Raw genomic sequence first — 27,063 nt, 5'->3', positions numbered from 1 at the left:
CCAACTGGACGCCGTTTTTATTCGATCATACGGTACCTTACACACTGCCATTCAAATCCTGTCTTCGAAATTTGTATTTGCAGTTTCCCTTTTCCTGTTTAAGCCAAGGGCGGTAAGTTTGAATCACCCTGTACGTTAAAATTAATACTTGAGAGTAATTTCAGGTATTTATATATGAAAAGATTAATTGATTTTAAGATTAGTTAATCTCTAATAATTATTTTATATTAACTCAAGTATTTAATCATCTTAAATTTTATTGATGATTATTTTTGAGTGTTTTGTTTACGAAAAAAAGTCTATATCCCTGTAGCGGCTTTATTACAGATTGGATAGTCTGCGATTATCTTAAATTTATTTGCAGATACTTAAAAAATCAAAAAATTGTGTTTTTTAGACACAAAATACTAAGAGGCACTTTATAAACTTTCTAAAAAAAATATTTTTTTATAGATTTATAGATATTTATTGATTTCTCTATAGTTTTTTAGCATCGTTCTACAGGGTGGTCCGAACTGTATTCCGGAAGCTTCGGCAGCATATTCTGCACATAAAAGTAAGTAAAAAAGTTCGTATAAACTTATGTACTAAAATGGTTCGTTTCGGAGATACAGGGTGTAGTTTCATTTTTATTTCGATTTTTTCGAAATGATTTTTGAACTAATGTCGATATTTGGATGAAAAATTGGTATCTGGGGGTTTTTGAATATAAGAAATTTAATTTCGATGTCAATGTGACTTCTACTTATAGGGGGCGCCACCTAAATGTTTTTATACTGTTTTGAAGAGTATAAACTTTTCGTCCGTCCCTGTATTATACTACAAAAAATGTTTCTTGGTGAAAATCGCTGCGAGCAAACGTTCTCAAGATATTCGGATTCTTAATAATCAATAGATGCCCATCAATGACAAAAATTAAACATATTCACTAAATACATTTTAGTAGATTTGAGTAAATTAATAATTTTCGAAACAATTGTTGACATGAATTGATTATTAAGAATCCAAATATCTCGAGAACGGTTTTTTACGTTGAAAAAGGCACAAATGTATATTTTATGACTCAGTAGTGAAATATAGGAACGAACGAAAAGTTATTACTCTTCAAAACGGTTAAAAATGAGGTAGGTGGCGCCTCCTACAAGTAGGAGCATAGACTTAAAATAAAATATAGACTGAGCATCTCATTCATAAATATTTCGAACATGCGGTCAGACAATGTCTTGTTATTGTTATGATGTTGTTGTGTTATTGTTTTAGGTTATAACGAGTGCGACACGAGTGATAGATAGGTTGTCTCTGTCGTAACGGTCGTTACCTGACAACTCTGCCGAGAAACACAACACTGTCTTTCGTTTCTCAAGTACAGCTGAACTCTCCGTATCATAGCCGGGTAAATTTTTTATTTTAATGAAGCTATAATTAAATTAAAAATATATCGTATTTAAACTTTTTTATATTTTATTAAGATTTAGGACAGGTTTTTTAAATAAAAGTTTAGAAAAAAACGCCTTAGAGCCCTTAGAAAAGGATAAAAATAATAAAATACACGTTATAGAAGAAATTTTATAATCGAAATTAGGTAATTTTTGAAATTAATAATAAATTATTAATTTTAGTCAAACATTTACAACCCCTAATATTAATCAAAACAGGATCTATTCCACAGATATAATAGAATCGGCGACAGCGAGAGAAAAAAAAATATGATTGTTGTAGCTTTTTTTCTGGTTAAGTGATGCCTTATTATGTAAATTAGAGATAACATAAATTTGTTCCATTAAAGCAAGGAAGGTGATAGGAAGTGGATAAAATGAAAACTATATTTATTTAACTCGGTACTGTCTTTATTATACCGGGTGTGTCCCAAAAGTGGCTCATCCCCATAATTTTTTATATTTTCAATAAAAAACAAGATTTAGTATGTTAGTATATGACATAAATTAGGATTGATTGACGCATTCAATTGTTTTTGGTCACTTCCTGTTTCACCGGAAATGACTATAACTTTTAATTTTTAAACGGCACCCCTCGGTATATTTCTACTTTATTCGATAGAAAATGACACTCTGAATAGAATGACATATAATATGTCAACTTTTGACATTTTCGCATATGGTTTAATTGTAATTGTAACACGCGGTTCATAACGACAATTTGACTCGAAATACCAAGTGTGTGGTATTAATATATTCATAAAAAAATGCTTTTTCCAAATATGCTAATGAGTCACCCTTGTTCCATTTGAAAAAATTGACATGTATGATTAAAAATACGATTTGTACATCTTTTAACCGGCCTAGACAAGACACGAAACCTATTAGACGATCAAAACTATTTTTCCAAGGCTCCTTGATTAAAACTTAGTGTTTTTAACAACACCATGGCACCCCGGATTGAAATTTAAAATAGGATATGTTTTTAAGCGACAATGTCAAAAGTTGACATATGATATGTCATTCTATTCAGAGTGTCATTTTCTATTGAATAAAGTAGCAATATACCGAGGGTGCCTTTAAAAATCAAAAGATGTAATCATTTCGGTGAAACAGGAAGAGACCAAAAACAATTGAATATGTCAATAAATCCTAATTTATGTCATATACCTACTAACATACAAATCTGTTTTTTTTATCTGAAAAAATTAAAAAGTTATAGGGGTGAGCCACTTTTGAGACGACCCGGTATATTAAAAAATATTGTTTCATAATGTAATATCATTTTAAAATTCTTGTATGTTATTTTAGATTCTGAAGATAATTTTAGAATAAACCGGAATATATTTTTAATAAAAACATTATTAATTATTAACAGGGTTATAATTATGATTTTGTTAAAATGTAAGTAAGTAAATAATGTAATGTAAGAGAAAAAATTCAGATTTTACATTTTACTAAACTATTATCTAAATAAGCGCCTTTCTACAACAACGCCACTGACTCCCAATGGGTAAATTGAGAGTTGTCTACCGGTCAAAAGTCGTTTCAAGACTTAAATGGATTATTTAAGTCAAATTTCTTGCAAATTTGGCACTGGCGAACCATATTTTATAGTTTTTGAACAGAAAAAGTCAATAAAATAAACACTTAAGGACTACAAGCTAAGAAAATGCGTTAATACAGCCGGGAAGATAGCGGCAACAAAACTTTACCGCACACCTGCGACACGTACTACAAGGTAATAAATGAATGAATAGGCTCCCTCGCCTCTAATCGGTGTTGTCATATTGTAAAGAACTTATCCTTATTAAACAGTATCCCACTTATAATTTAGGAATATAAGGACTATTTAATACATCTATAGAATATTAAAACCTACTTTATTAAACTGTAGTATTAATATCTCAATATATGTGTATAACAAGAAAAAAAATATTGATAATATAAAGACGTGACAACATAGGCTGGATGAGGAAGGCTCGGTCGACTGTACCCAGAAGTAAACATGTGTATAAAAAAGCTTCTTTGACCGCGTTGAGATGTAAATAGTGTAGTCTATATTTTATTTTAAGTCTATGAGTAGGAGTCATATTGACATCGAAATAAAATTTCCTATGTTAGAAAAAATACAGATACTAACTTTCATTCAAACACCAAATTTAGTTTAGAAATTATTAGAAAAAAATCGAAATAAAAATGAAATTTCTACACCCTGTTATCTTGGAAACGAAGCATTTTAGGACATAAGTTTATACCAACTTTTTTAGTTATTTTTATGTACAGAATATACTGCCGGAGTTTCCGGAATACAGTTCGTACCACCCTGTATAAAAATTTATCGCTGTCTATCACACTAAACTAGCACACACTAAACCCTTATTCCCTTTAAAAAATACAATAATGCAATTCAATGAAATAAAAATAAAATGAAAAATATACACTTACGCTTACCCCTATGATGGCGTTCAATTCAGTCATGGTGACGGTTTTGGCCCTTTCCACAGCGCTGGCCACTTGCTGCTGGTGCTCCTGGGCTAAAAAGGGCATGACTTGGGCAATGATGGCGTTCAGTCGTTTGGCCATTTCAGTCTAAACAAATAAAACGCGATAGTAAAATTAACTGATTGATTTTGCCCTTTAAGTCCCTACTACACATAACGTTTTACATGTCAGGTAAAACGGACCGTCTAAAATTATAAAAAAATACGACAGGTCTTTGACGTTTTGTGTAGAATGGGCTTTCAATGGCATCTTAAAGAGAGAGAACTGCTGTCGGTTTTCTAACAGATAAAACGTTATGAAAATTACTATTGTTTTTAAGAGTCTATTACGCTGTACTGTTCGGGTCGCTCTCAGGGGTCGGATAAAGGGGGTGTGCGGCCGAAGGAAATATACAGGGGGTGTTTCAAAACAAATGCGAAAAACTTTAGGGGGTGATTCCTTGTTCAAAATAAAGGGTAGCTTGCTTTATAAACGTTAGGTCAAAAGTCAACCATTAGGGAGATATCGCGGTACAAAGATGGCGGAAAAATAATGTTTTTATTTTTTATCTTGAAAACGAAAAGAGATAGACTAATAAAATTTTATGGAAGCATTACTGTTATGAAAACACACTTTCAGGTAATTTTTTTACTTTTTAAAATGAGTGGAAGGGGTTGAAATAAACTACCCCTATCATTCTTGTTAACGAAATTTAAAGAAAAATCTTATCAAACACATGCAAATGCTTTAATTTGGATAGCTTAGTTTGTTTAGAAACTTTTTTACCTCTTGTGTTTTTTTGATAAAACTCACCGATTGGAAATTAAAAAATAAAATGTAAAGCATTACATGTCAGGACAAAAAACATTTTTAGATTAAGAATCTAGTGATAATAACGATAATAATAATCATCTAGATAATAACGTATTGCAGTAGAGTAATGTCAAATAAAATAATATTAGGAACATCCTAAAAAGTAACGGCGGCCGACTAGATTTTTTCCTAAAAAAATTACAGCAGTCCACTAGATTCTTTATCAGAAAATAGTGATGGGTTGTTATTTAACTATCTGTTATTTTATAACAATTATTTAGAAATAACATAACGCAACCGTTACTGCTTTTAAAAAATAACAGATATAAAATAACAACACGCAGAGATCGAGTGTTCGTGAAACGAAGTCGGCGCTCTGCACCGCCACGAAATTCGATGCTGCTCGAAGCAATTCCAAAAAACAACTAGTATGGATGGAAAACCTATTATTTCGACAACCATCGATACAGGCGGCGAGATACAACGGACAACGGAGTGGGGTATGCGCTACGGCGCGGCGCGTCGTGTTGGGCTGACAACAGCTTAAAAATAATAGGATATAAAAGAAGCAGCTTTTTTGAAACAGTTGCGGGCATAACGCCTGGCTGTCGAGATAACAGGAGTGGGAAAGGAGCGCTGCTGCATCGGTCGATTGTCGATGGAGGCTCGCAACGGGTTGGAGAATAACGCATCAGTTGTTTTAGCTATGTTGTTTTTTTACCTGTTACGAGCATAACAGAACGGCGTTCGAGATAATCGGAGGTTTGAAACAGGTTGGAGAATAACGCATCAGTTGTTTTAGATACATATTGTTTTTCAACCTGTTACGAGCATAACGGGCGGAGGTCGAGATATTATGGCGCTGTATGTTTCAATACTTTGTTATTAAGTTTCAATATTTAAGTATTTATTTATTCTGAAAAATTTTCAGAATAATATTTTAAGATTTTTTAAAAATGTATACAGGGTGTTTTGAAAAATCTGGTCATTGATTAATCACGATCCTGCTTAAAGCCCTTGACGTAAAAAGCTGATTTTTGGAAAACGGATTGACTTTAGGGTGTAGAGGTGCGATAAGAAGGGATTTTTCGAAACTCAAATTCTAAGGGGGTGAAACCACCCTCAAATATTAGAATATTTTTTATTTAAAAACTGGTGAGTTTTTCGAAAAAACTCTTAAACACGTATATTTTATTTTGTTGTTTTACATATTTTGAGATTTTTACAAAATATATACAGGGTGTTTCATAAAATATGACCACTGAGTAATCACTATTCTGCTTAAACTGCTTGACGTTTAAAGCTGATTTTTGGTAAACGGATTGACTGTGGGGTGTAGAGGTGCGATAAGGAGGGGTTTCTCGAATCTCAAATTCCAAGAGGGTGAAAACGCCCCTCAAATATTACAATATTTATTATTTAAAAAACGGTTAGTCTTTCGGGAAAACGATTGGACACGCATAATTTATTTTGTTTTTTTACATATTTTGAAATTTTTTAAAAAATAATACAGGGTGTTCCAAAAAGTTGAGTAATTGATTAACCACGATTCTGCTTAAACTGCTCGACGTTTAAAGCATATTTTTGGCAAATGTGAGAAAATTTTATCCAGTTTGTATGTTAATGGAAATTCTTGCTTTGCTTTATCATCACCATTACAAATTAATAATTCGATGCGAACGAAGTCGCGGGTACAACTTAACAAGTATAGCTAGAGACGTGAGAAATATAAAATAAGAGACGCCCCCCGATGCGCAGTGGACATCCCACAAATTTGCTTCAATCAGATTTTTCGTAGCGTAACTGCATCTCTCTTCCGCCGAATGCGTTCTCTCTCTATCGTGTGCGCGACCGGTGCTATCCCCAAGTCTCTTCCTATATTTGTCAAACTGTACATGCTAGTTTAAGTGTAAAATTAATTCGAACTCTAGTGTGTAGTTGGTTTACTTATGAAGAATATACTACACATTTTCTTATATTGCTATTTTTTGACCGCAAATGGTAAAATCATAACGAAGAGCTTCTCGCCCGTCGAGTGAGATGCACCCTGTACACTGCTACGCAATTCAGAATCTACGCGGATCGAGGGGTAGGGCGTAGGTAGATCGGAATTTATAGATATAGACGAGTGGCGGCATTTTGGCTTTTTTATATCGCAATTTGTAAACAGCGCTTATTTGTAAACAACCCCCGTTTTTAGAGAGGTATTTTAGATAACAATCGATATTTAGAAATGTTATGACACCCTGGAAATACTACCACCGAGCACGTCATTGTTGCAACTGCGTTAATACGCCTGGCGGTGACCGCCTCATATTCTTTCAGATATTTAGCAATAAAATACAGAAACCTGTTATTTTTAAGCTGTTATTTTAAGCTGTTTTTTATAAATAACTATAACAGTTTCAACTGTTATCTAAAAATAACAGTTTTGCCCATCACTATCAGAAAATGTTTTTTGTCCTGACATGTAATGCTTTACATTTTATTTTTTAATTTCAAATTAGTGAGTTTTATCAAAAAAATACAAGAGATAAAAAAGTTTCTGAACAAACTAAACTATCCAAATTAATTTTTTTGCATGTGTTCGATAAGATTTTTCTTTAAATTTCGTTAACAAGAATGATAGGGGTAGTTTATTTCAACCCCTTCCACTCACTTTAAAAAAGTGAAAAAATTGCCAGACAGTGTGTTTTTATAACAGTAATGCTTTCATAAAATTTTATTAGTCTATCTCTTTTCGTTTTCAAGATAAAAAATAAAAACATTATTTTTCCGCCATCTTTGTACCGCAATATCTCCCTAATGGTTGACTTTTGACCCAACGTTTATGAAGCAAACTACCCTTTATTTTGAACAAGGAATCACCCCATGAAGTTTTTCGCATTTGTTTTGAAACACCCTGTATCTTATATTTCAGAAATCTGTCTAAAGCTTAGCCCGATCCTGTCATATTAAGCCACACCCAAAATTCCAAACACGCGTGCTTTGATTAAGGCTTACACAGCTTCAGCATTTGCCATAAAATAGCGAACAATTTGTTGCAAAACCATATGAATTATAAATCACAGTAATCACAAAACTTCAATCTTTGTCGGTATTGCAACTGAATTTTAAATTATTTCTATATTTTCGAGAAAATTTAGTCCAAACATAAGGAATATTTTGTTGATGTTTGACCACCAAAATCTTAAAAATAAAGAAGTTATCTAAAAATGTGCTACTATACCGATATAGTATAATCCTTTATCTTTAAATTAGTTCTTCATTTGTGTAAAAATATCTAGCCAGTTTTACATAAAACGTTAAATGCCAAACGCTTATTATGTTACGTTTTTGGACTAGTATTTAGTATAATAAAATGTTTTGATTGTCATAAAATCGAAAATTGTTTTCAAGTGTACGATTTACAAGACTAGATCTATTGTATTTCTATGATTTTTTATAGTAAAGTTCATTATTTAAATTATATTAATTTTCCTATAACCTATAACTATAAAAAATATAATGATAAAGTCATACCTGTTTATGCATTTCCACATTAAGGCCATATGACATTTCGTAGTACTGTAAAAGAAAAAAAAACAATATTAGTAAACAAGAAATATAAAGCATGTAATAATGTTTAAACACAATTATAAATTTTATAGAGACGCAATGCTAAGCATCAGGTAAAAAATATACGAGTATATAGCTCTTATATTATTAACCTCACAATTTATTAGCCCTTTTTTATTCATATGAAGGCTTTTTTATTCATAATTTTTTTTAAAAATATGTTCAAACCACAACTTATTCAGTGGCAGCCGATCATCTTCGCTTGTTTTTGAGCATCAGCATTTTATCTGCTGTGCTTATAGTCGTACACAAACCAGCAGTCATAGCTCCAGTCGCTAACTTTTTATGTAGATGCGCAGATATCACGCAAATGGTCGTAACTATGCAGGCTAACTATGAATAGGCTGTGCCAAAACTAAAAAATTATCGCGGCTGATAGAAGAAAATGATCGGAATTAGTTGCAGTCTGGTAAAATGTGTCTTCCAAATGACGTCATGTGTTAAATCCACGCAATCCTATATGTATTGTCAACAAAAAAGCAGAAAAAATGGTTAAACAAGGCTCATCTATGACCCAGAACCCTTCTTCGGCACTGCAAAAGCAATTCATGTGACTAATTAGGCACATGAATGGCCACAAAATAGCGGGTAGTCTATAGATCTCCAGACGGTGGAGAAATTCATCAAGGCAGAGACAGAAAGACTGTCAAGGCAGCTGTAGGTCTACTAAAAAGGATATTATATAAAGGACAGAGCCCATTTTATGTCAGTGTAACAGTTTAGTAAATGTGCGGTTCTTTGTATCAGACATTAGGAGTCTCTAAGTTGCTAGAATTTTTAAAAAGGATAAGACTGGAGAAATGTAACCTAGAGATCAAAAGAGGACCACAATAGATCTGAAAAGGAAAAAATACAAGTTGCTAATAATATAATCTGATTTCTAACCATCAGAAGTGGGATATTAGCCCATAATAAAGTACCGCCCATTTTGTTATGCTTATATTTGTAATTATTATTCTTGTAACTTTTTTGTTCTTTATTTTTTGATAAATTTTTGTTGTTTTCTTGCCGAGAAAACTTGAAAGAGTCTGAAAAGATGATTCATGCTAATAAGTTAACGATAACGAGGTGGCTCCAAGTTGTTAGACATTTTGAAAAGGTCGATAGTCACCTCAAAAAATTTAATCTAATCTAACTTCTATCGTGGTGAAAACAAAGACACTCTTAATCCTCCCTTATGCACCCGTTGCTCGTAATTTTTTTGTCAAAAAACAAGACGTAATCAACGAACCGATTACATCACAATCACACAACTCCCCCATGCGCTTTTCATTACCCTTATCATTCACTTCACACTCAAATAACCGTATTTTCGGCCCTTTGGTCGCCAGTTCCGACGCGGAACAATGCCTACTGCTTCCCTCCCCTAGTCCCGCAGTTCTATACCTACAGTGTGACCAACAGTCCTAGAAAAAGCCCGATATCGTATTTAGATGGAATTTTATATTATACAGGGTGATACAAAATAAATATGAAAAACTTAGAGGTAATTAAAATAATTCTGAGTTTAGAATCCCAACGGAAACTAGTCTGTCAATGGCTTTTTTGGAAATTTTTAGGATTTACTCAAGCGCAGCAGAATAGCAAAAGGGGAGAAATAGTGCACACTGTTAAGTATCCCCCCCAGGGACGTGCGTGTAGGGCAGCAATAGTTCTACAGGAAACAGTTTTCACCTTCTCGATACCTTTCAAAATAACGAGATACAGGGGTGTGTCCAAAATTGCAAAATTTTTAAAAAGACCCTGTAGCTCGGATACGAAGAGGGCTATGAAAATTTTGTTTACAGCATCTTCCGTTTGACAAAAAGCTTTATAATTTATAATGTTTTTTTTTTAATTTTATTAAAAACGATAATTCTATCAATCGGCTGGATAGCCTGGCAGCTGTGGCCATTAAACCAAAATACTACTACATCTATATCTCTGACTACAACTAATTGCTACTAACTAACAATTTCTTTTGTGCGTAGTCTGTAGTCTGTGGTCTGTTTTTTTTAAATCTTGTTTATTATTCAAGCTGGGGATTTATTTTTAAATTAATATTAATCGTAAAAAACAAGTAAACTCATAGAATATGTATTTCTTTCGCATAATCAAAATTGTCACTATAAATTTTACATAACCAAATTGTCACTCTAAACCCGTGTCTTTTGTAGACATTGTCACCGTCATATTCAATTCATTATTCGAATTCTCAGAACGTTGTTAACAAAAATTTCATCTTAAAATAAATTTTAAGCAATCACAATTGTTTATCTCCATCATTTACCGGATTAATAATACAGAAATTACAGCTTAATTACGAACAATTCATTATTTATAGTGATTTACAGTAATTTTATTAAATTATATGAATATTATCTTTGATTATTGGTTTGAAATAAATATGACAGTGTCCTCCAATGAAAATGCGAGTTACTAACTCTAAATTCTAATTCTGAGCTAGCAAATGAGCTAGATACTTTACCTAGCCCGTTATTCACGACCTACAAACCTATCGATAAAAATATGCATGAAATCAAGGTAAGAGAATCACCCTGTATTTAATCTAAGTTGAAAACGTTGGGCCATCCTGTATACCGGATATCTACGGTCGATCTAGTCATCTGCCTTCCCCTCCCCCTGCAGCGCTTGACGTAGGGTGCTTTATTTGGTCAGAGGGTCGACAGCAGTCGATCGAACGAACAGGGTCTTTTTACTACAACCCTCCCTTTTACAGTAATAACCCCGATGGGGTAATTGCTTTGCGACCGAAGTGGTTTTATGGAACGCACGCCTGTGTTTTGCCAGTAAGCTGTTTTTGTGTGTGTGTTTTTTTATCACTGTCGATGCTTAATGTACACAGAAAAGAGAAAAAAATCTCAAATTTAATTGTTATAATATAGAGGACATTTAAAATACAGGTTTTATTAAAAAATTAGGATTCGTATAACCAATGTACAGTATGTCCTAGAAGCGGGCAAAGCTTGAACGAATCGTTCATTTGAACGAGTATTAAAAATGAATCGTGATTCGATTCACTGCTTAGAATACGGTTCGTTCAATTGAATCGTGGCCGACACGGATCCATAAGATTTGAACGATGAGCCGTAAAAAAGAATCGTCAGAATTGAATCGGATCACAATGCGATCGTTCGTTCAAAGAGTGGTGAGAATTGATTCATTGCTTACAATACCGTTTGATCAATTGAATCGTGGCCGGCACGGATCCATAAGATTTGAACGATGAGCCGTAAAAAAGAATCGTGAGAATTGAATCGGATCACAATGCGATCGTTCGTTCAAAAAGTTGTGAGAATTGATTCATTGCTTACCATACGGTTCGTCCAACTGAATCGTGGCCAGCACGGATCCATAAGATTTGAACGATGAGCCGTAAAAAAGAATCGTGAGAATTGAATCGGATCACAATGCGATCGTTCGTTTCTACCGCGCGGCGGTGATAAGGCATAGAGTCAGGCACCAATATTTAGACTTGAACAAAAGCCCTAAACAAACATCATGGGCATAAAATGCAAACGATAAGAATGTTATTTACAAGAAAAAAAAAAATATACTATGTTTAGTAAGGGAGTATATGTAAGGTATTTAATTTTTACGTTAAAATTTTTGTTTAAATAATATTACCGACTATAAACCATTAAAAATCGGACTAAAAGACGAAATCGTGTTTTTACGCAACTCCAAATAAATACTGTTAGCCTCTGCTCAATATGATAAAAAAACGGCGTCAGCGATGGTTATAAAATGAAAATCACTGTCATTTTATATGTAAAATTATATGGGCAATGTCATCGATGTTCATTTCCAAGCCAACTGGATGCCATTTTTCGATCATGCTGTATCATATACTATTTATTATATGCTTATTAAATCGGAATTAAAATATGGCTCTAAAAATATTAAATCGGTATTAAGAAGTCTTTAATAAATAGTATACATATATCAATTGGATTGATAATTTAATATTATTTGTAAAATAATCAATCCAATTGATTGCTAGCGTCATAAAGTGTTGAAAAACAAATGAAAGAACTGTATATTTCTTTTTCTGGTACCTAAGTAATTGTCCGGTCAAATTAGGTCTGTTCCCAGAAAGAAGCACGTTTCTCATTGGTTAAAATGCGTAGAAACCTGATTGTTAGTCAGGTTTCTACGCATTTCAACCAATAAGAAACGCGCTGACTAGTCAGAGATTCTTCTGGGAACAGACCTATTATCGCCGGTAGTGTCAGTTACGATTCTTGTTTTTATGAAACGTAAATTGGGCATGTGGTTCGTTCAAATGAACGAATCAGAAATTGAATCGTGTGATTCGATTCACTAAAAAGAATCGTAATGCCCATCACTAGTATGTCCCCGGTGAGTCTTTACAAGAGGAAAAGCTTTTTTATTGTTAACCATTTTGACAAACATGCTTTTATTATAAAAATTTGCTTGTTCTATAATGGTTAATCCCGATTAACCATTCTAGAACAAACATTTTTTTTTATAAAAAATGCATTTTTCCCAAAATATCAATAATAAAAAAAGGTTTTCCTCTTGTGAAGACGATCCGGAAGACGATACTCTATTATGAACAATATTTTTTATTTTTGATGAAAGTGCTTAAAGTCTAATGAAATTCTAATAATTATATTTGTTAATAAAATTACCTAGTACATATTTACCATAAACAAAAATGGCCTAATAAGTTGATATTTTACTTCGTTTTTAAGAAATACTAAAGGATGTCACGTTCCAAGAAATCAATAAAACAAACCAAACCAAAACAACGGGCAGTTTTCTAAAACAATGACAAACAATAGTTTTCACTTTCAAATTACATATTTTGAGGAAATAATAAAATATTAATACAAAAGTCACGTTCAATTATACCTATACAATCCATTTTTCTGAATATTTTTATGAAACTATTATAAAACATTAATTTTTCCTCAATACATGTATGTCATAAATTTTGAAATAATCTATGTTACAAGGTATTCTACAAGACATGAATACATATTATTTGTACAGTTGGTGGCATACTAAGATATATTGTTTTATTCTTTCGAATTTTTAATTTTCGTTGATATGGAGGAGTCTTAAATCGCGAATTATTAAAAAATGACAAATAAAATTAACAGTTGACAATCGCAAGACTGAATTGGCATTATTCCACTTGGACGAGCCCAATCTGTGCATACATCGGATAATGCAATATCACCCATGTTAATCTTATGGTGGTATACGATTTTCGTAATAACCCAATAACATCGCTATATCATTCCCGTTTCAGCTAGTAGTGGGAACTATCGAATGAATACTATCGAAACATTCGATAGTTGCAATTCATTCGAATAATTCGATAGTTAGTAAGAAAACATTCGTTGAAAACTATTCGAATAAAAATTATCGAATAGATCCGTCATCTGCCTTGAAATATTGTATTCTAGTAATTTGGCAGCAAAAACCATTCATTTATAAAATTCATTCATTTATGAAATTCATTTATTCGTCAGGATCGATTATAATAAAATATTAACTGAATTTTAGTTGTCGCCCGGCGACGTAGGTTTCTTTCCGAGAAACCCGACAGCGGTCGGTGGCAATGCTATGAAAGAAGCCGGCATTTTTGATTTTTTGCGGAGTCAGATAAAAATAAGGACACATTATTTTTTTTATTGAGGTGCTAGTATTTACACAGAAAATACATTATGAAGGGCGCTGTTGCCATATATTGGTATTAGTTGATATTAGCAAAGAATATTATTGTTTAGCTTTAGTTAGTTAGGGATAGTATGTCTTGATATGTCTATATATTTTGCATTTTTTTTTATTAATATTATGTTGTTACACTGCAATAATATTTGTTATTTTGGTTGTAAGAAAATGATTTTTAATGTTTTTAAGCAAAGACTGGTTTAATAAATAATAATAACAGTAATAATTTGTTATACCTATTAACAACAAAATTTAAAATCATTTAATATAAACATTTTTTTAAGTAGTAGCAAAATATAAACAACAAATTAGATGTCAAAATTATTTATATTAGGCCCTATTTAAAAATAATATAGTCTCTAAATTTTTTGGCAACGTTGGTTTATTAAAGAATAATAATTACAGAACTAATTTGTTATATTAACAACAAATTTTAAAATCATGAAATATAAACATTTATTAATTTTCTAAGCATGCCATGTAATGGAAGGAAAATATAAATAAAAAATTAGAAATCAAAATTATTTATATTAGGTGCTTTATATTACTATTTAAAAATTATATTTACTTTTACTGGCATTTACTTTAAAAAATAAATTAAATATTTCTTCGCAAAAAACTACATGTAAGAGAATTAGCATAAACAAAATACAAACATCGCTAACTTTTTTTTTAAATTGGCACGTGTAAAACTTTCATTGTAATTTTCTCACCCCATAGTTTGAGTTCGATAACCCCATTTACTTAACCACATTACTTAAATATGATTATTAAGTTCAACTAATTCATATTATTAAAACAACTAAAATACAAATATGCATTTTTAAAATTAATTGTAAGTTCATCTCATCTCTCTTAAAAATTGCTACTTCTCAAAATTTCCCATTAAAAAATAGACCATATATCATATAAAATTAAATAATTGAAAGATCGGACTATGGAAAACCACACAAATTTTCGAAAAAAATTTTGACCACCTGCACATACACACAATCGTCATTAAATAAAATTAAAAAAAAACTACTATTTTAGTATTTTAAATATTTTAATGAACGCAAAAATAGCACAGTATTTATACGGCGAAGTTATAAAAATTTGGAAGAACTAATAATGCACTGACGCACACAAAAATCAATCGAATACTAAATTTCATTTATCAAAAGCATTCGATAGTCGTGGCTCAACGATAACCATTTAGCCGCACGGCGAGGTTGTCACATATGCTTTAGTATACAAATGAATGAATGATTTTATTCGAATAAAACCATTCGATAGTTGAAATCATTCATTCAGTAACCATTCGATAGTCTAATTCATTCGATAGTTCCCATCGCTAAGTTTCAGCCATTCAGTTTATTTTTAAAACGTTAACCGCTCACTCTGTGATTTGTTACTTTTATTTCATCTCACTGTGAAAGAATCACAGTTTTTATTGGCAATCTTTTATTCTTATGTATTAATTATGCAGAAATACAAATTATGGAATTTTAAAAAAATTAAAAAATAATACAAGATTCACGTGCAATTTCATAGAACACGTTTTTCTTCAACTGAAAGATAAGTACATATTACGAAATAATAATTCCAGAATATATATTTTTTAAAATCTTTATCAAAAGCTTTGATAAAATCACTTAAATTTTATTTATTTGAGAGGCACTGAATCAGAAATTCTCTCTCTTTTAAGTCATTAACGAAAAATAACAGTAAGTAGCCACCTACACACACGTATTTTTCTCGATTTTTTTGCTTGTAGACAATTTCGAAATCTACATACTTCAATTTATTTCGCTGTTATCGATTGTCGAGTAATGAGACCTGGTACAGTAGAGTACACGTACAATATTTAAAGTCTATAGATGTTATCTCTATAGACAAACCTCTTTAATTTGATTGTGTTTGCTGGTACTCGAGTCGATTTGAAGTACCAGAGCACTTTACGTACAGTAACGCGAAATTCGTGTGTTGTTTTGCATCATATAAAGGCAAAAAACTTTGTATCTAAGCGATTATTGCTCATTATTATTCTTTAACAAGCATTCGGTCTATAGTAAAGCCCCGTCTAGACATAACGTTTTACCTGTTCAATCAAAACGCATCAATTAAAACATTGTGTTAACTGTTTTACTTGAATTGAATTAAGATGGACGACCGTCTATAGAGAAATGGGGGATCATTCAGTTTTAAAATAAAATTGTCGTTTTGCCTACGCTGAAAAATATATGTACGTACAGGGTCACGTTCATTTTCTAATTCTCCATCTAATAAAAAAAATATACAGTGTTTTTTTTTAAATTGGGTTAGAATCGAAAGAAATCAACAGAAGTCCTTTGTTTTAAATTTGTCAACGTTTCGCAAAATTTATTTGCATCTTCAGGACACTACAAAGTTAAGAGAGCAAAATACAATAAAAAAAAATTATTTATTTTTTTTTTAATAATTTGCAATGGTGATGATAAAGCATAGCAAAAATTTCCATTAACATACAAACTGGATAAAATTTTCTCACATTTGCCAAAAATAAGCTTAAAAATAAGCTTTAAACGTCGAGCAGTTTAAGCAGAATCGTGGTTAATCAATTACTCAATTTTTTGGAACACCCTGTATGATTTTTTAAAAAATTTCAAAATATGTAAAAAAAACAAAATAAATTATGCGTATCCAAGCGTTTTCCCGAAAGACTAACCGTTTTTTAAATAACAAATATTGTAATATTTTAGGGGCGTTTTCACCCTCTTGGAATTTGAGATTCGAAAAACCCCTCCTTATCAAACCTCAACCCCACAGTCAATCCGTTTGCCAAAAATCAGCTTTAAACGTCAAGCAGTTTAAGCAGAATCGTGATTACTCAATGGTCATATTTTATGAAACATCCTGTATAAATTTATAAAAAATCTTAAAATATGTAAAACAACAAAATAAAATAAACGTGTTTAAGAGTTTTTCCGAAAAACTCACCGGTTTTTAAATAAAAAATATTCTAATTCTAATATTTGGGGGTGGTTTCACCCTCTTAGAATTCGAGTTTCGAAAAATCCCTTCTTATCGAACCTCTACACCCTAAAGTCAATCCGTTTTCCAAAAATCAGCTTTTTACGTCAAGGGTTTTAAGCAGGATCGTGATTAATCAATGACCAAATTTTTCAAAACACCCTGTATACATTTTTAAAAAATCTTAAAATATTATTCTGAAAATTTTTCAGAATAAATAAATACCCAACCAAACCATAATATCTCGACCTCCGCCCGTTATGCTCGTAACAGGTTGAAAAACAATGCATCTTACAACTGATGCGTTATTCTCCAACCTGTTTCGAACCTCCATCGACAATCGACCGATGCAGCAGCGTTACTTTCCCACTCCTGTTATCTCGACTGCCAGGCGTTATGCCCGCAACTGTTTCAAAAAAGCTGCTTCTTTTATATCCTATTATTTTTAAGCTGTTGCAAGCCCCACACGACCATCGACCGATGCAGCTACGTTCGCCACACCGCGCCATAGCGCATTCCCCACTCCGTTGTCCGTTGTATTTCGCCGCCTGTATCTATGGTTGTCGAAATAACATGTTTTCCATCCATAATCCATACTAGTTGTTTTTTGGAATTGCTTTGAGCAGCATCGAATTTCGTGGCGGTGCAGAGCGCCGACTTCGTTTCACGAACGGTCGATCTCCTGCGTATCGTTATTTTATATCTGTTATTTTTTAAAAGTAGTAACGGTTGCGTTATATTATTTCTAAATAATTGTTATAAAATAACAGATAGTTAAATAACAACCCATCACTATTATATATTATTGGATCGACAACAATAAAAATTAAATATACAGAGTGTTACACATAAATCGGTGGACAAAGAGACTTGTGGAATGGAGACCAAGACACGAGGTTTATAGAAGTAGAGGACGACCTCCTAGTCGATGGACAGATGATATTAAGAGAGTGGCTGGAAACTGGATTCAAGTGGCACAAAATAGAAAGAAATGGCTAGAGTTGAGGGAGGCTTTTGTTCAGCAGTGGACGGAATAAGCTAAATGATGATAATGATGAAATTAAAAAAAAACTAAGAAAAATAATTTTATATTTTAGAAAGTTTGGCGTTGAATTTTGAACATCCTGTATGATTTAAGATTACGATATTTATAGCAAAGTTAAGTACAGACCACCTTAAGGTATTTAACCTAATATAGTTTCGATTTCAGTTCTTGCATTTTAATAATTTTTTTTTGGCTCTGTATAAGCACAGGTATAAGGAAAAATACAAAATAAAATATGGCTACTCAAAAACCGCTAAACCGATTTTAACCAAATTTGGCACAAAAATACTGTGGCACCCGAGAATCTGACCATTAGTTTTTGGTGGGGGTGGGGGGTTGGTAAGGGGGTATGGGAGGGGATTAAAAATTTAAAAAAATCGTAACTCCAAAATTACAGTAGCTAGCGAAACGCGGTTTTCAATTTAAGATTAGGAATAATATTTGCAACAAAATTTGTAATAACATCAAAATCAGTCAATGTCGCAGTTTTTGAGATAAAAAAAAAATTGGAAAAATTCCTTTACTTTGAAACTAAAAGAACTGCCTACCAACTTTTTATTGGCATATTTTAGTATGGGCGGCTACACGTGCCTCCCGGCGCTAATTTTTTTTCGGTCCTGTATGGTATATCTCAATATTAATAACTGACAAAATCTTAATATTTCAAAAAATAGTATTTAATTAAGAAAAAAAAAGAAAAATTAAATTATTTTCTTTAATTACGTGTTAGTCTATGTCTAGTAATAAAAAGATAAGTAATATGCCGCTTCACCGCCCAGTCTTATTTTATGTTCATCTTGGTTATTTATTCTTTGCTTTGAAGATATCTTCGCATCGACTGTCAATTACATTTTGCAATAAGCCAGGGTAATAACCAATAGAGGAAAGCTGAAAGGCAATAACTAAGAAAATTATTAAATTGCAATTACCTTCTTATAACTAGTAAAATTATAAAATACATAAACATTCCCGGTTTACGGCGAGTTAATTTCAGATTCAGTGAAATAAGTAAACCTAGGGGATAAATGAGTTCTAAAATATTGGGTTTTGTTCACAACTGGCAATCTTGCAATATTTTACAATTTACAACCAATAGGTACCAACTGAATACAAATTTATAGGATGTTCATAGTGCACACTAGGAAATGCAATCCCGCACCAAAATCTCAATCCCGCAAACCCGCGGGATTAAAGCAATCAATCCCGCGGATCCGCAAAATTGCGGGACTGTAAACAATAGTCCTAAATGGTACAAAAGGCATTGTACATTTTGCATAGGTCCACAATATATTGATATAGCGTATATCTTAAACTAGCTGTACAGAAATTTGGACCGATGTATACAGAGTGTTCAAAAAATATATTTAATATTAAATAAACTTAAATTTTATTATAATTTATCTACTTATTTTATAAATAAAAATATTATTCTGATGTTGAAGTCTTTTTTAACTTGTGTTAGTTATCTGCTTTTAGATACACTCTATATGAATAATTTTTTGGTATATGCAGAATGTACAAAGCTTTTTGTACCATTTAGGACCATATCATATGACTAAAAATGCATATTTTTCGAAAAAACGTCGTATTTTCCTTAAAACAAAAAAACCGATCAAATTGTTTTTTCTAATTTCAATATACAGATTAGTCGTACTTTACTCGATTTTTTAAAAATTGTAAATTTGCGGTAAAAAAGATTCTTAACCAAATTTTCACACTCTTATAAAAAACCCTGTATACGAGAATTCACTAATTATATTTTCGAAAACCACATAGCATCTTAATCACAATAGATGCATCTAAAACCTGGTCCAAACCGCATCCAAAAATCTTTTTTAGTTCAAGAGATATACAACTTTAAATTTACCCTAAAATTTTGCTTGTCCCGATAATTATGTCCGGCGGTTTATTTGACGGAATTGTCCACAAGTCCTAGTTAAACGTTTTTCTTCACTTCACATACGCCAGAAAGAAATCTAACAACTAACCTGTTTGTTTCACTTATTTTTAATGGCCAAGCCGTAAGAGGAATCCCCCGGGTTCCGAGCGTCGACGCATCGGCCCAGAACGAAACGGTTTGATCTTGATTGAGATCGATTCGGTTACCCAGTAGTAATGTGTCGATCTCGCAGATCCCGCACGGTAAATCCCGCAACTTTGATCCCGCGGAATCTCAGAGGGATCCCGCATTTGCGGGATTGCATTCCCTACTTACAACAAGACCGAATCGAATTTACTTATTCACATAGCTTACAACATCTGTATGAGAGGGTAGGACGCGTCTATATCTACATATTTCTCTGGGAACTGAAGGCATTCATTAAAAAACTTGTAAGAGATCTATTATCCGACCCTATCTCCCTCAGAAATTGTTCATGCACGCCACCCCATAAAAAGAAATATCTTTAAAGTACTTGGGTTACAAAGCAATTATCGCATTGGAGCTGCTGCTAAGAGGGTGCAAAACACCCCTGGAAATAATCGGCCCCTTTAGGAAACAACAAATGTCGGACTGGTGAACGGGATTTGGCTTTGGGGAGATTTGAAATGAAAAGTGACAGTTGCAGATATCCTCCCCAGTGTTTTTACAGGGAAACAGCAAAATAAGGGTAAAAATGACGCGAGTGTGAACGGATACAAGGTATTTGAGGGGATGGAATTTATGAAACCGGTGAAAGATATTTTTTTGATTTTTAACTGAAAAATAAAAAAATAAAAACTGGAATAGAAGAAAAAATAATGTAAAAAATGCATATTTAAAGAAAAATAAAAGCAGGCTTTTATACAGTATGTCCTCGGATGGTCTTTACAAGAGTACAAATCAAATACATTTCTGCGACATCTTTGTCTCATTTTTGTTTTGTTTCAATTTCATTCGGAGACTTTTCAATATCCCGTCTCGTGTTGGTAAAGATCAAAGTGTCTATAGGTAGTTTTGTTCGTATATTTTTACAAGTTGTCGGCGCAGTGTGGATTAGTGATGTAAATTTTAGTTAATTTTATGGACTTGTAACTACTAGTTACTTTTGGTAATAGGAGTCGTTACTTTGGACTCGTTACTTTAGTTACTCGTTACTTTGGTACTTATTGCCGTACCTATAGTATCGTTACTTTATAATCGTTGTTTTGTGTACAGGTTGGAAGACTTGGGCTTGACGTGGAACTTCGTTACTTATTGTGCCCGGTGATCTTCGTTGCATGCTCGGTTTAACCTATTGTGCCCGGTGATCTTCGTTGCTATGCTCGGTCTAAACCCCTAAGGGGTTTCTACTTCTAGTGTAAGGGCTTAATAGGATAATTTCAATACTCGGTATTCAAGTACTGAATAATATGTTTTTAATAATATGTATAATATTTTTATATTTTACATTGATATGTTAAATCAAACACTATGTACTATTAATAAAATTAAAAATAAAACAAAACAAATCAAACAAAGAAAATATGTGTATAAAGTTTTTTTATATTTTCTCTCTCTCTCTCTCTCTCTCTCTCTTCGTATTACATTAATAAATAGGCAAACATTAAAGAGTAAAAATAAAAAAATGTATATAATTTGTTAAAATGTAAAAATATTAAAAAAATGTATATTCCTCTGTGGTGGATTCATCCCTTCAAAAAGACCTTTTTGAAAAAATTTGGATTAACGCAGCAGTGTTTAGTAAAAATTACTATTTTTATTTTGTAGACTTTCTTACAGTGTAAGTGGCGAAATATCTATTCTCTTTTGAAGAAGAAAAATATTTGCTCTGCTTTTTCAGATGTTAACATTTTTTGTAACTAACGTGAATCCATTTTTAATTAATATCTAAGACATGTTAATCTAAATAAACAGTTCTATTCTATAAATAAAAAGCGACAACAAACGGCAAAGGGACAGACCGCCTCCGGGTCAGCATGAGCCAATCCCCCCCATAATAATTGTAATAAAAATTTCACACATTTACCATCCCAAAAAAAAACTGGCCGGCGTCAAGTCAACACTTTAAACATAAACATATTGATAACAACTAGACCTACGTCGAAGTAAGGAATATTTCAGTATCGAGTTTCGAGTCCTCGGTTCGTGCATTTCCAGGGATTACGATTACTGCCGGCGCAAAAGTAACGAATTAGCTTAGTAACGAGTCCTAAATTCAAATAGTAAGCGTTACTTCGAGTCCTCGTAAAGTAACTGTTACTTTGTAACGATTAGTTAGAATTTTTACATCACTAGTGTGGATGGCGTGTGCTGTCAACAGTAGGAGACCAGTGAAATCACAAATGGTTAATAAAACTCATTCACATATACTAAACTTTTGATTTTGTTGTACTTTTGTCTTTGCGGTGTGGACTATTTGTCTCAAGTTTGTCTTGTCAGAATTCCCCATTTTTTTGTCGCAAGTTTGTCTTGTTTTTGTCTCAAAATCGTGTTTACTTTTTTGTCGCCTTTGTCTGGACCCGGCATTAGAGATGAAAATGTAGAGAAATTTTTTTTTTCATTTTGTGTTCCATAGAATTTTCTGTGGGACCTACTATTCAGCCAGAAAATCGAATCCAAATTTGGGTTGGGGGATGAATGTAGAATGTTTAGGAGGGGAGTTAATCACCGCGACCTTACAGATCTATTGTGTGTTCCCCTTTCTTGAGTTATAACTCATCATACAGTCTCGGGGCTTTAACAAAAGCCAGTATCTAAGACGGTTCCACAGAGGCCAGCTTTTCATCCTTGACATCAGCCGTACCAAAGTTCATGGCACGAATGGTCGTCGTCTCGACGCAATCAGTGATAAGGTGTTTCGTCATTTTCTCCACAGAATCTGCATTCGCCGTTGTTTCTCAGCTTCAGCCTAGGGAGGTGTTCGTTGAGGAGACAGTGTTCTGTTAGAAATCCCGTGACAACCCAAAGATTATTTTTACTTAAATCAAGGAAAGCCTTTGATTTTTCTCGGTCGTATGTTCTGAGGAACTTTTTCGAGTGTCTTAGACCGTCGGAGGACACCCATTCTACTCCAGATTCTTCAGTTCCGCTTTTAGTTGGTTCCCGCTTGGAAAACAGAACTGGTCCAGTTAATGGAGTGTTCGCTCCTTTTCTAGCTCTAGATCATTTACTTTTTCATTGCCTTTTATCCCTTGGAGAGCAGGAACCCAGAGTAGGAGAACTTTATTTTCTTTGCCTAATTTGTTGAGCTTTGCAGGCATCCTTTGACCAACTTCGAATTGGGTTGGGGGATACAAATTTTCGAATTTGAGCTTTTCCAGTGGACCCCTTACAACTGGCAAAGTATGAGAGCGGGGGTAATTTGATTGGAATCTAGACCTTTTTTGATGCCAAATTGAATGTAGTACTTTGAGAAGTCAACTAACTGGATAACTAAACAACTAAATAAATAATTATTTTAAGTGGTTATAATTTAATTGAGTTCAAGAATTACAGTAGAATAACAAACAATTGTTTCTAGAATATTTATGAAAAGTCTTTATAAATGACAGCATTTTAAGTGGCATTGAATGTCTGATTCGTTTCCGGCGTCATTTCGGGACAGAGCAAGAAAACAACGCGGAGGAGGGTGTAGCGGCTTTGTCGCCATCGGGGTTAGAACGCGAAGTGGCGGGGGCGACGAGGGGCGGCCGGGGGCGGCTCCTATCGATTACCGCCACACGACAAGGTGCTCGTCACGTCTAAAACACGGCGGGGGCGGCAGCGCACCGCTCCTGTTTACGCCGACAACGGCGACAAATCACTCGCCTTTCCGGATTATTCATTTCGTCTCTGGTATATACAGGGCGATCATTTTATAGGGGCGTTTGTGAATAGAGTTTATAACAAAACCTTTTAATATGTTTTTCTTAGCTTTGCACTAGACATACCGATCGGGTCATCGTAAATATGTAGACTGGATTTTAGCGTGAAGACAGTGCATGCAGACAACTTAATGAAAAATCAAATGTATTAAAGAGATAAAAATTGGGTTGATTCAAACCGTAAAAGTAGTTTTTTTACGAAAAATGTTGCATCTAAGTTGGAGCTTTATTTTTCAGAATTAGTTACTGGTGATTTTACTACAGCTGTAATAGATTATATATTTAGCTTAGATATACAGTAGTATACATGAATGTTTTTAAAACAGTTTATTGATTTATAATTTATTTAAGGCTAGGATAATAATATACTTATACTGGGTAGACAACAGAAGAGTCTTGGGTCGGCGTTTACCTACATGCATATATTTATTAACTAATAATATACCGTGCTGGCAACTCTTACTTTTGGGTCGGTATTTACATGTGTAGAAGTAAATCGCACAGGGATCTTATTAAGCCGGAGTGAGAAAAATACGACGGTGTGCTGTTGCGGCGTTGCCACATTTCTTCGGTACGAATTTCAATAACAAGTAAAGTAAAATCACGATCGCAAGCCGCTCATTTTTAAAAGACTTTTTTTTCGAAAAAATAACTAGATAAAATCATTCGATAGGTTTCTGAGCATCTGAAATGGAATTATGAGGATATCGTTAGGGTGTCCATATTTTTTATAACAAAAAAACTCAACTTTTTAACACATAATAATAACTCAAAAACCACTTTTGATATTGACACTTTTTTTATTTTGAAGTTGTTTTTTTCGCATGTTTCGCATCTTTTACAAGATGTTCAAATGGGTGAAATTCGATAGACTTGTTTTATTTTCATTCAAAATTATAAAAAAATCCGTCCATTTACTTTTAGTGAATAGCAATTTTCAGCAATCGTGTAACTTTTTTAATTGTAAAGATTTTCACATACTGTCTGCGAATAAAATATAGCAGACATATTAAGAAAGTTTTTGAAAAAAATAAATTATCTCTAATGGATTTCGACATATCGATTTTTGAATTCAGAATTCTAATAGCGCGACCACTGTCGAAAACCAACTCAATTCCACTTATTTTTATCAAAAGTGCAAGTGTTTCTAACTTGCACTTAAAATTTACAAGCTATAGGGAAAATTACAACGACTCGTTAATAAATAAACAAATAAAGTATCACGAGACGTAATTAAATCGTAAAGCTGAAAGCATGATATACGCCCTCATCTAGAATTTAAAGTACCTAATGGGTCGACCAATCGACCACGACAAATATGCTGTATCTCCTTCCACGTTTCTTAGCAATGTGCACAGATCCTCTGTTTATTTCATACGTTTAGAAACGTTTTTACTGTTCTCTTTGTCCAGTACATTATAAACGCATTGTACTCTTCTTACATACGGAAATCTCGACCCAAGACTAACCTTTGCCAGCCGTTAGTATATATGCCTACATCTCTCGCAGTGAATCTTTATGACAATCTTGCCAAGTCAGAGAGAAAATGCGAAGTTTATTACCTATCCACACAGATACCCGCCTACTACAGACACAATATAAGATATTTCATCTGCCTTTTCGTTACCCTTGTGACCCTCGTGCCCTAGTACCTAGGCTAACGTAACATTGCTACGCGCACACAAGTCTAAAATTGACCTCCGTGGAACCGAGTGCCTTTATCACTGCTTGGCTGTCTGTGAAAGATATCACACTAATATACTATTTATTTTGAAAGAAATTTATTAAACAACTCATCAAATTAGAAGCACATAAAGCCGTTATTAAACGCCTAATTAAAATATAAACTTTCATACCATAAAATCATCATTTCACCGCACATAATCTCACACATAACCCTTTCATTCCCAACTCAAACAACCCCCTTTTACACGATCCCATTTCGAACCGCCACCTTCCCCTACTGTCCCTTTCTAACCCTCCTCACCCCTCGATCCTCTTCGGTCGTCAAGAATAAAGTTTGAAGACGAGCTAATATTGTTTCCATGTAACAATCTAATTTCGAAATACCGTAGTCGCGTCACGTCCGGTCGCAGTCCCTCGGGCTGCCACTACAACCTTCCCCCCTTCCCCTGTCCTCTTCTAGACCACCCGCTGACGCTTTCGATCCCTGCTCCCGAGGGAGAGGGAACGAACCGACGGGGGAGCGACCCGTCCACGGATTATCCCGTGTCCGTAAATCCCGATTCGACAGATTTTCAAAGGAACGAACGGGAGGAGAACGGTCAAAGGGAGATAAGGAGAAGTGGAGTGTTATTTTGTTGTAGAAAAATATTTATTTCGAAGCATCTGTTAGTAAAGTCCCTCTGGGAATGATAATAATCCCAATGATAAAACATAAAATGTAAAAAATGCCGCGAGTTTCGGAACGCAGCTCTACCACAACAGAGTTGTGAGATCTCGTGTAAAACCAAGTCAGTTTTGATACTTTATGTTAACAGCAATGAATAATATTGTTTTACAAAATTACTTATACACAAGTTCTAAAGAATGCTCTGGGGAATTTCACTATTGGCTATCGGAGGAAAAATTCTTGCAAAATAATTATGTCAAACCGCCTGCATCCACATATAGAAAAAAAATCCTGCCAGAATCGCAAACGGGCTTTCGCACCAACCGCGGTATCGTTGATTCCTTATTCTTCGTCCGTCAACTACAGGAGAAAGTAAAGGAGCAGCAAAGTAAAGTTTATCGACCTAAAAAAAGCCTTGGACTCTATAAACAGAGATGCACTTTGGGCAATTATGCAAAAGTTCGGAATACCCAACAAATTTCTTACAGTGTGTAAAAGCCTCTATAATAAGTCGAGAGTGTCGCCATCATGGGTCACTGAGCGATCCCTTCCTGACAAACACAGGAGTTAGGCAGGATCTTAGCTCCTCTCCTATTCAACATATTCATCGCAGCGCTCTCTATTATAGTGGACAGCAAACTGCAGGAAAGAGGAATGGGTGTTAGATACAGGTGTGACGGCGGACTGTTCAACATAAAGACTCAGGGCAAAAACACGTACAAAATTCATCACAGCGCACTTCAATACGCTGATGATTGCGCTCTAGTTGCAAAAACGTTACAGTAATTACAAGAAATGCTGAACACGTATACCTGGGCATACGAGGCTTTGAG

At 33.6% G+C, this 27,063-nt stretch overlaps 1 protein-coding gene across 8 annotated transcripts in view; it reads right to left on the bottom strand.

Moving 5' to 3' along the window:
• LOC115883686 (protein groucho) overlaps positions 1-27,063 on the bottom strand; it is a 144,572-nt gene that overhangs the window by 37,317 nt on the left and 80,192 nt on the right. For 4 of the 8 annotated variants that reach the window (XM_030902072.1, XM_030902071.1, XM_030902076.1 and 1 more), the window contains 2 exons: positions 8,256-8,300; positions 3,885-4,028 (listed from right to left, as the gene is read on the bottom strand). In XM_030902072.1, the coding sequence (XP_030757932.1) occupies positions 3,885-4,028; positions 8,256-8,300 (189 nt within the window). The remainder of the gene's footprint in view (positions 1-3,884; positions 4,029-8,255; positions 8,301-27,063) is intronic. The other 4 variants (XM_030902074.1, XM_030902073.1, XM_030902077.1 and 1 more) reach the window with 1 other exon arrangement.

Source organism: Sitophilus oryzae, unplaced genomic scaffold (assembly GCF_002938485.1).
Source record: "Sitophilus oryzae breed Bouriz unplaced genomic scaffold, Soryzae_2.0 scaffold_1974_pilon_pilon, whole genome shotgun sequence".
NCBI classification, from domain to species: domain Eukaryota; kingdom Metazoa; phylum Arthropoda; class Insecta; order Coleoptera; family Curculionidae; genus Sitophilus; species Sitophilus oryzae.
The sequence above is the reverse complement of the archived record's forward strand: the minus strand, read 5'-3'. Positions and strand labels throughout refer to the sequence as shown.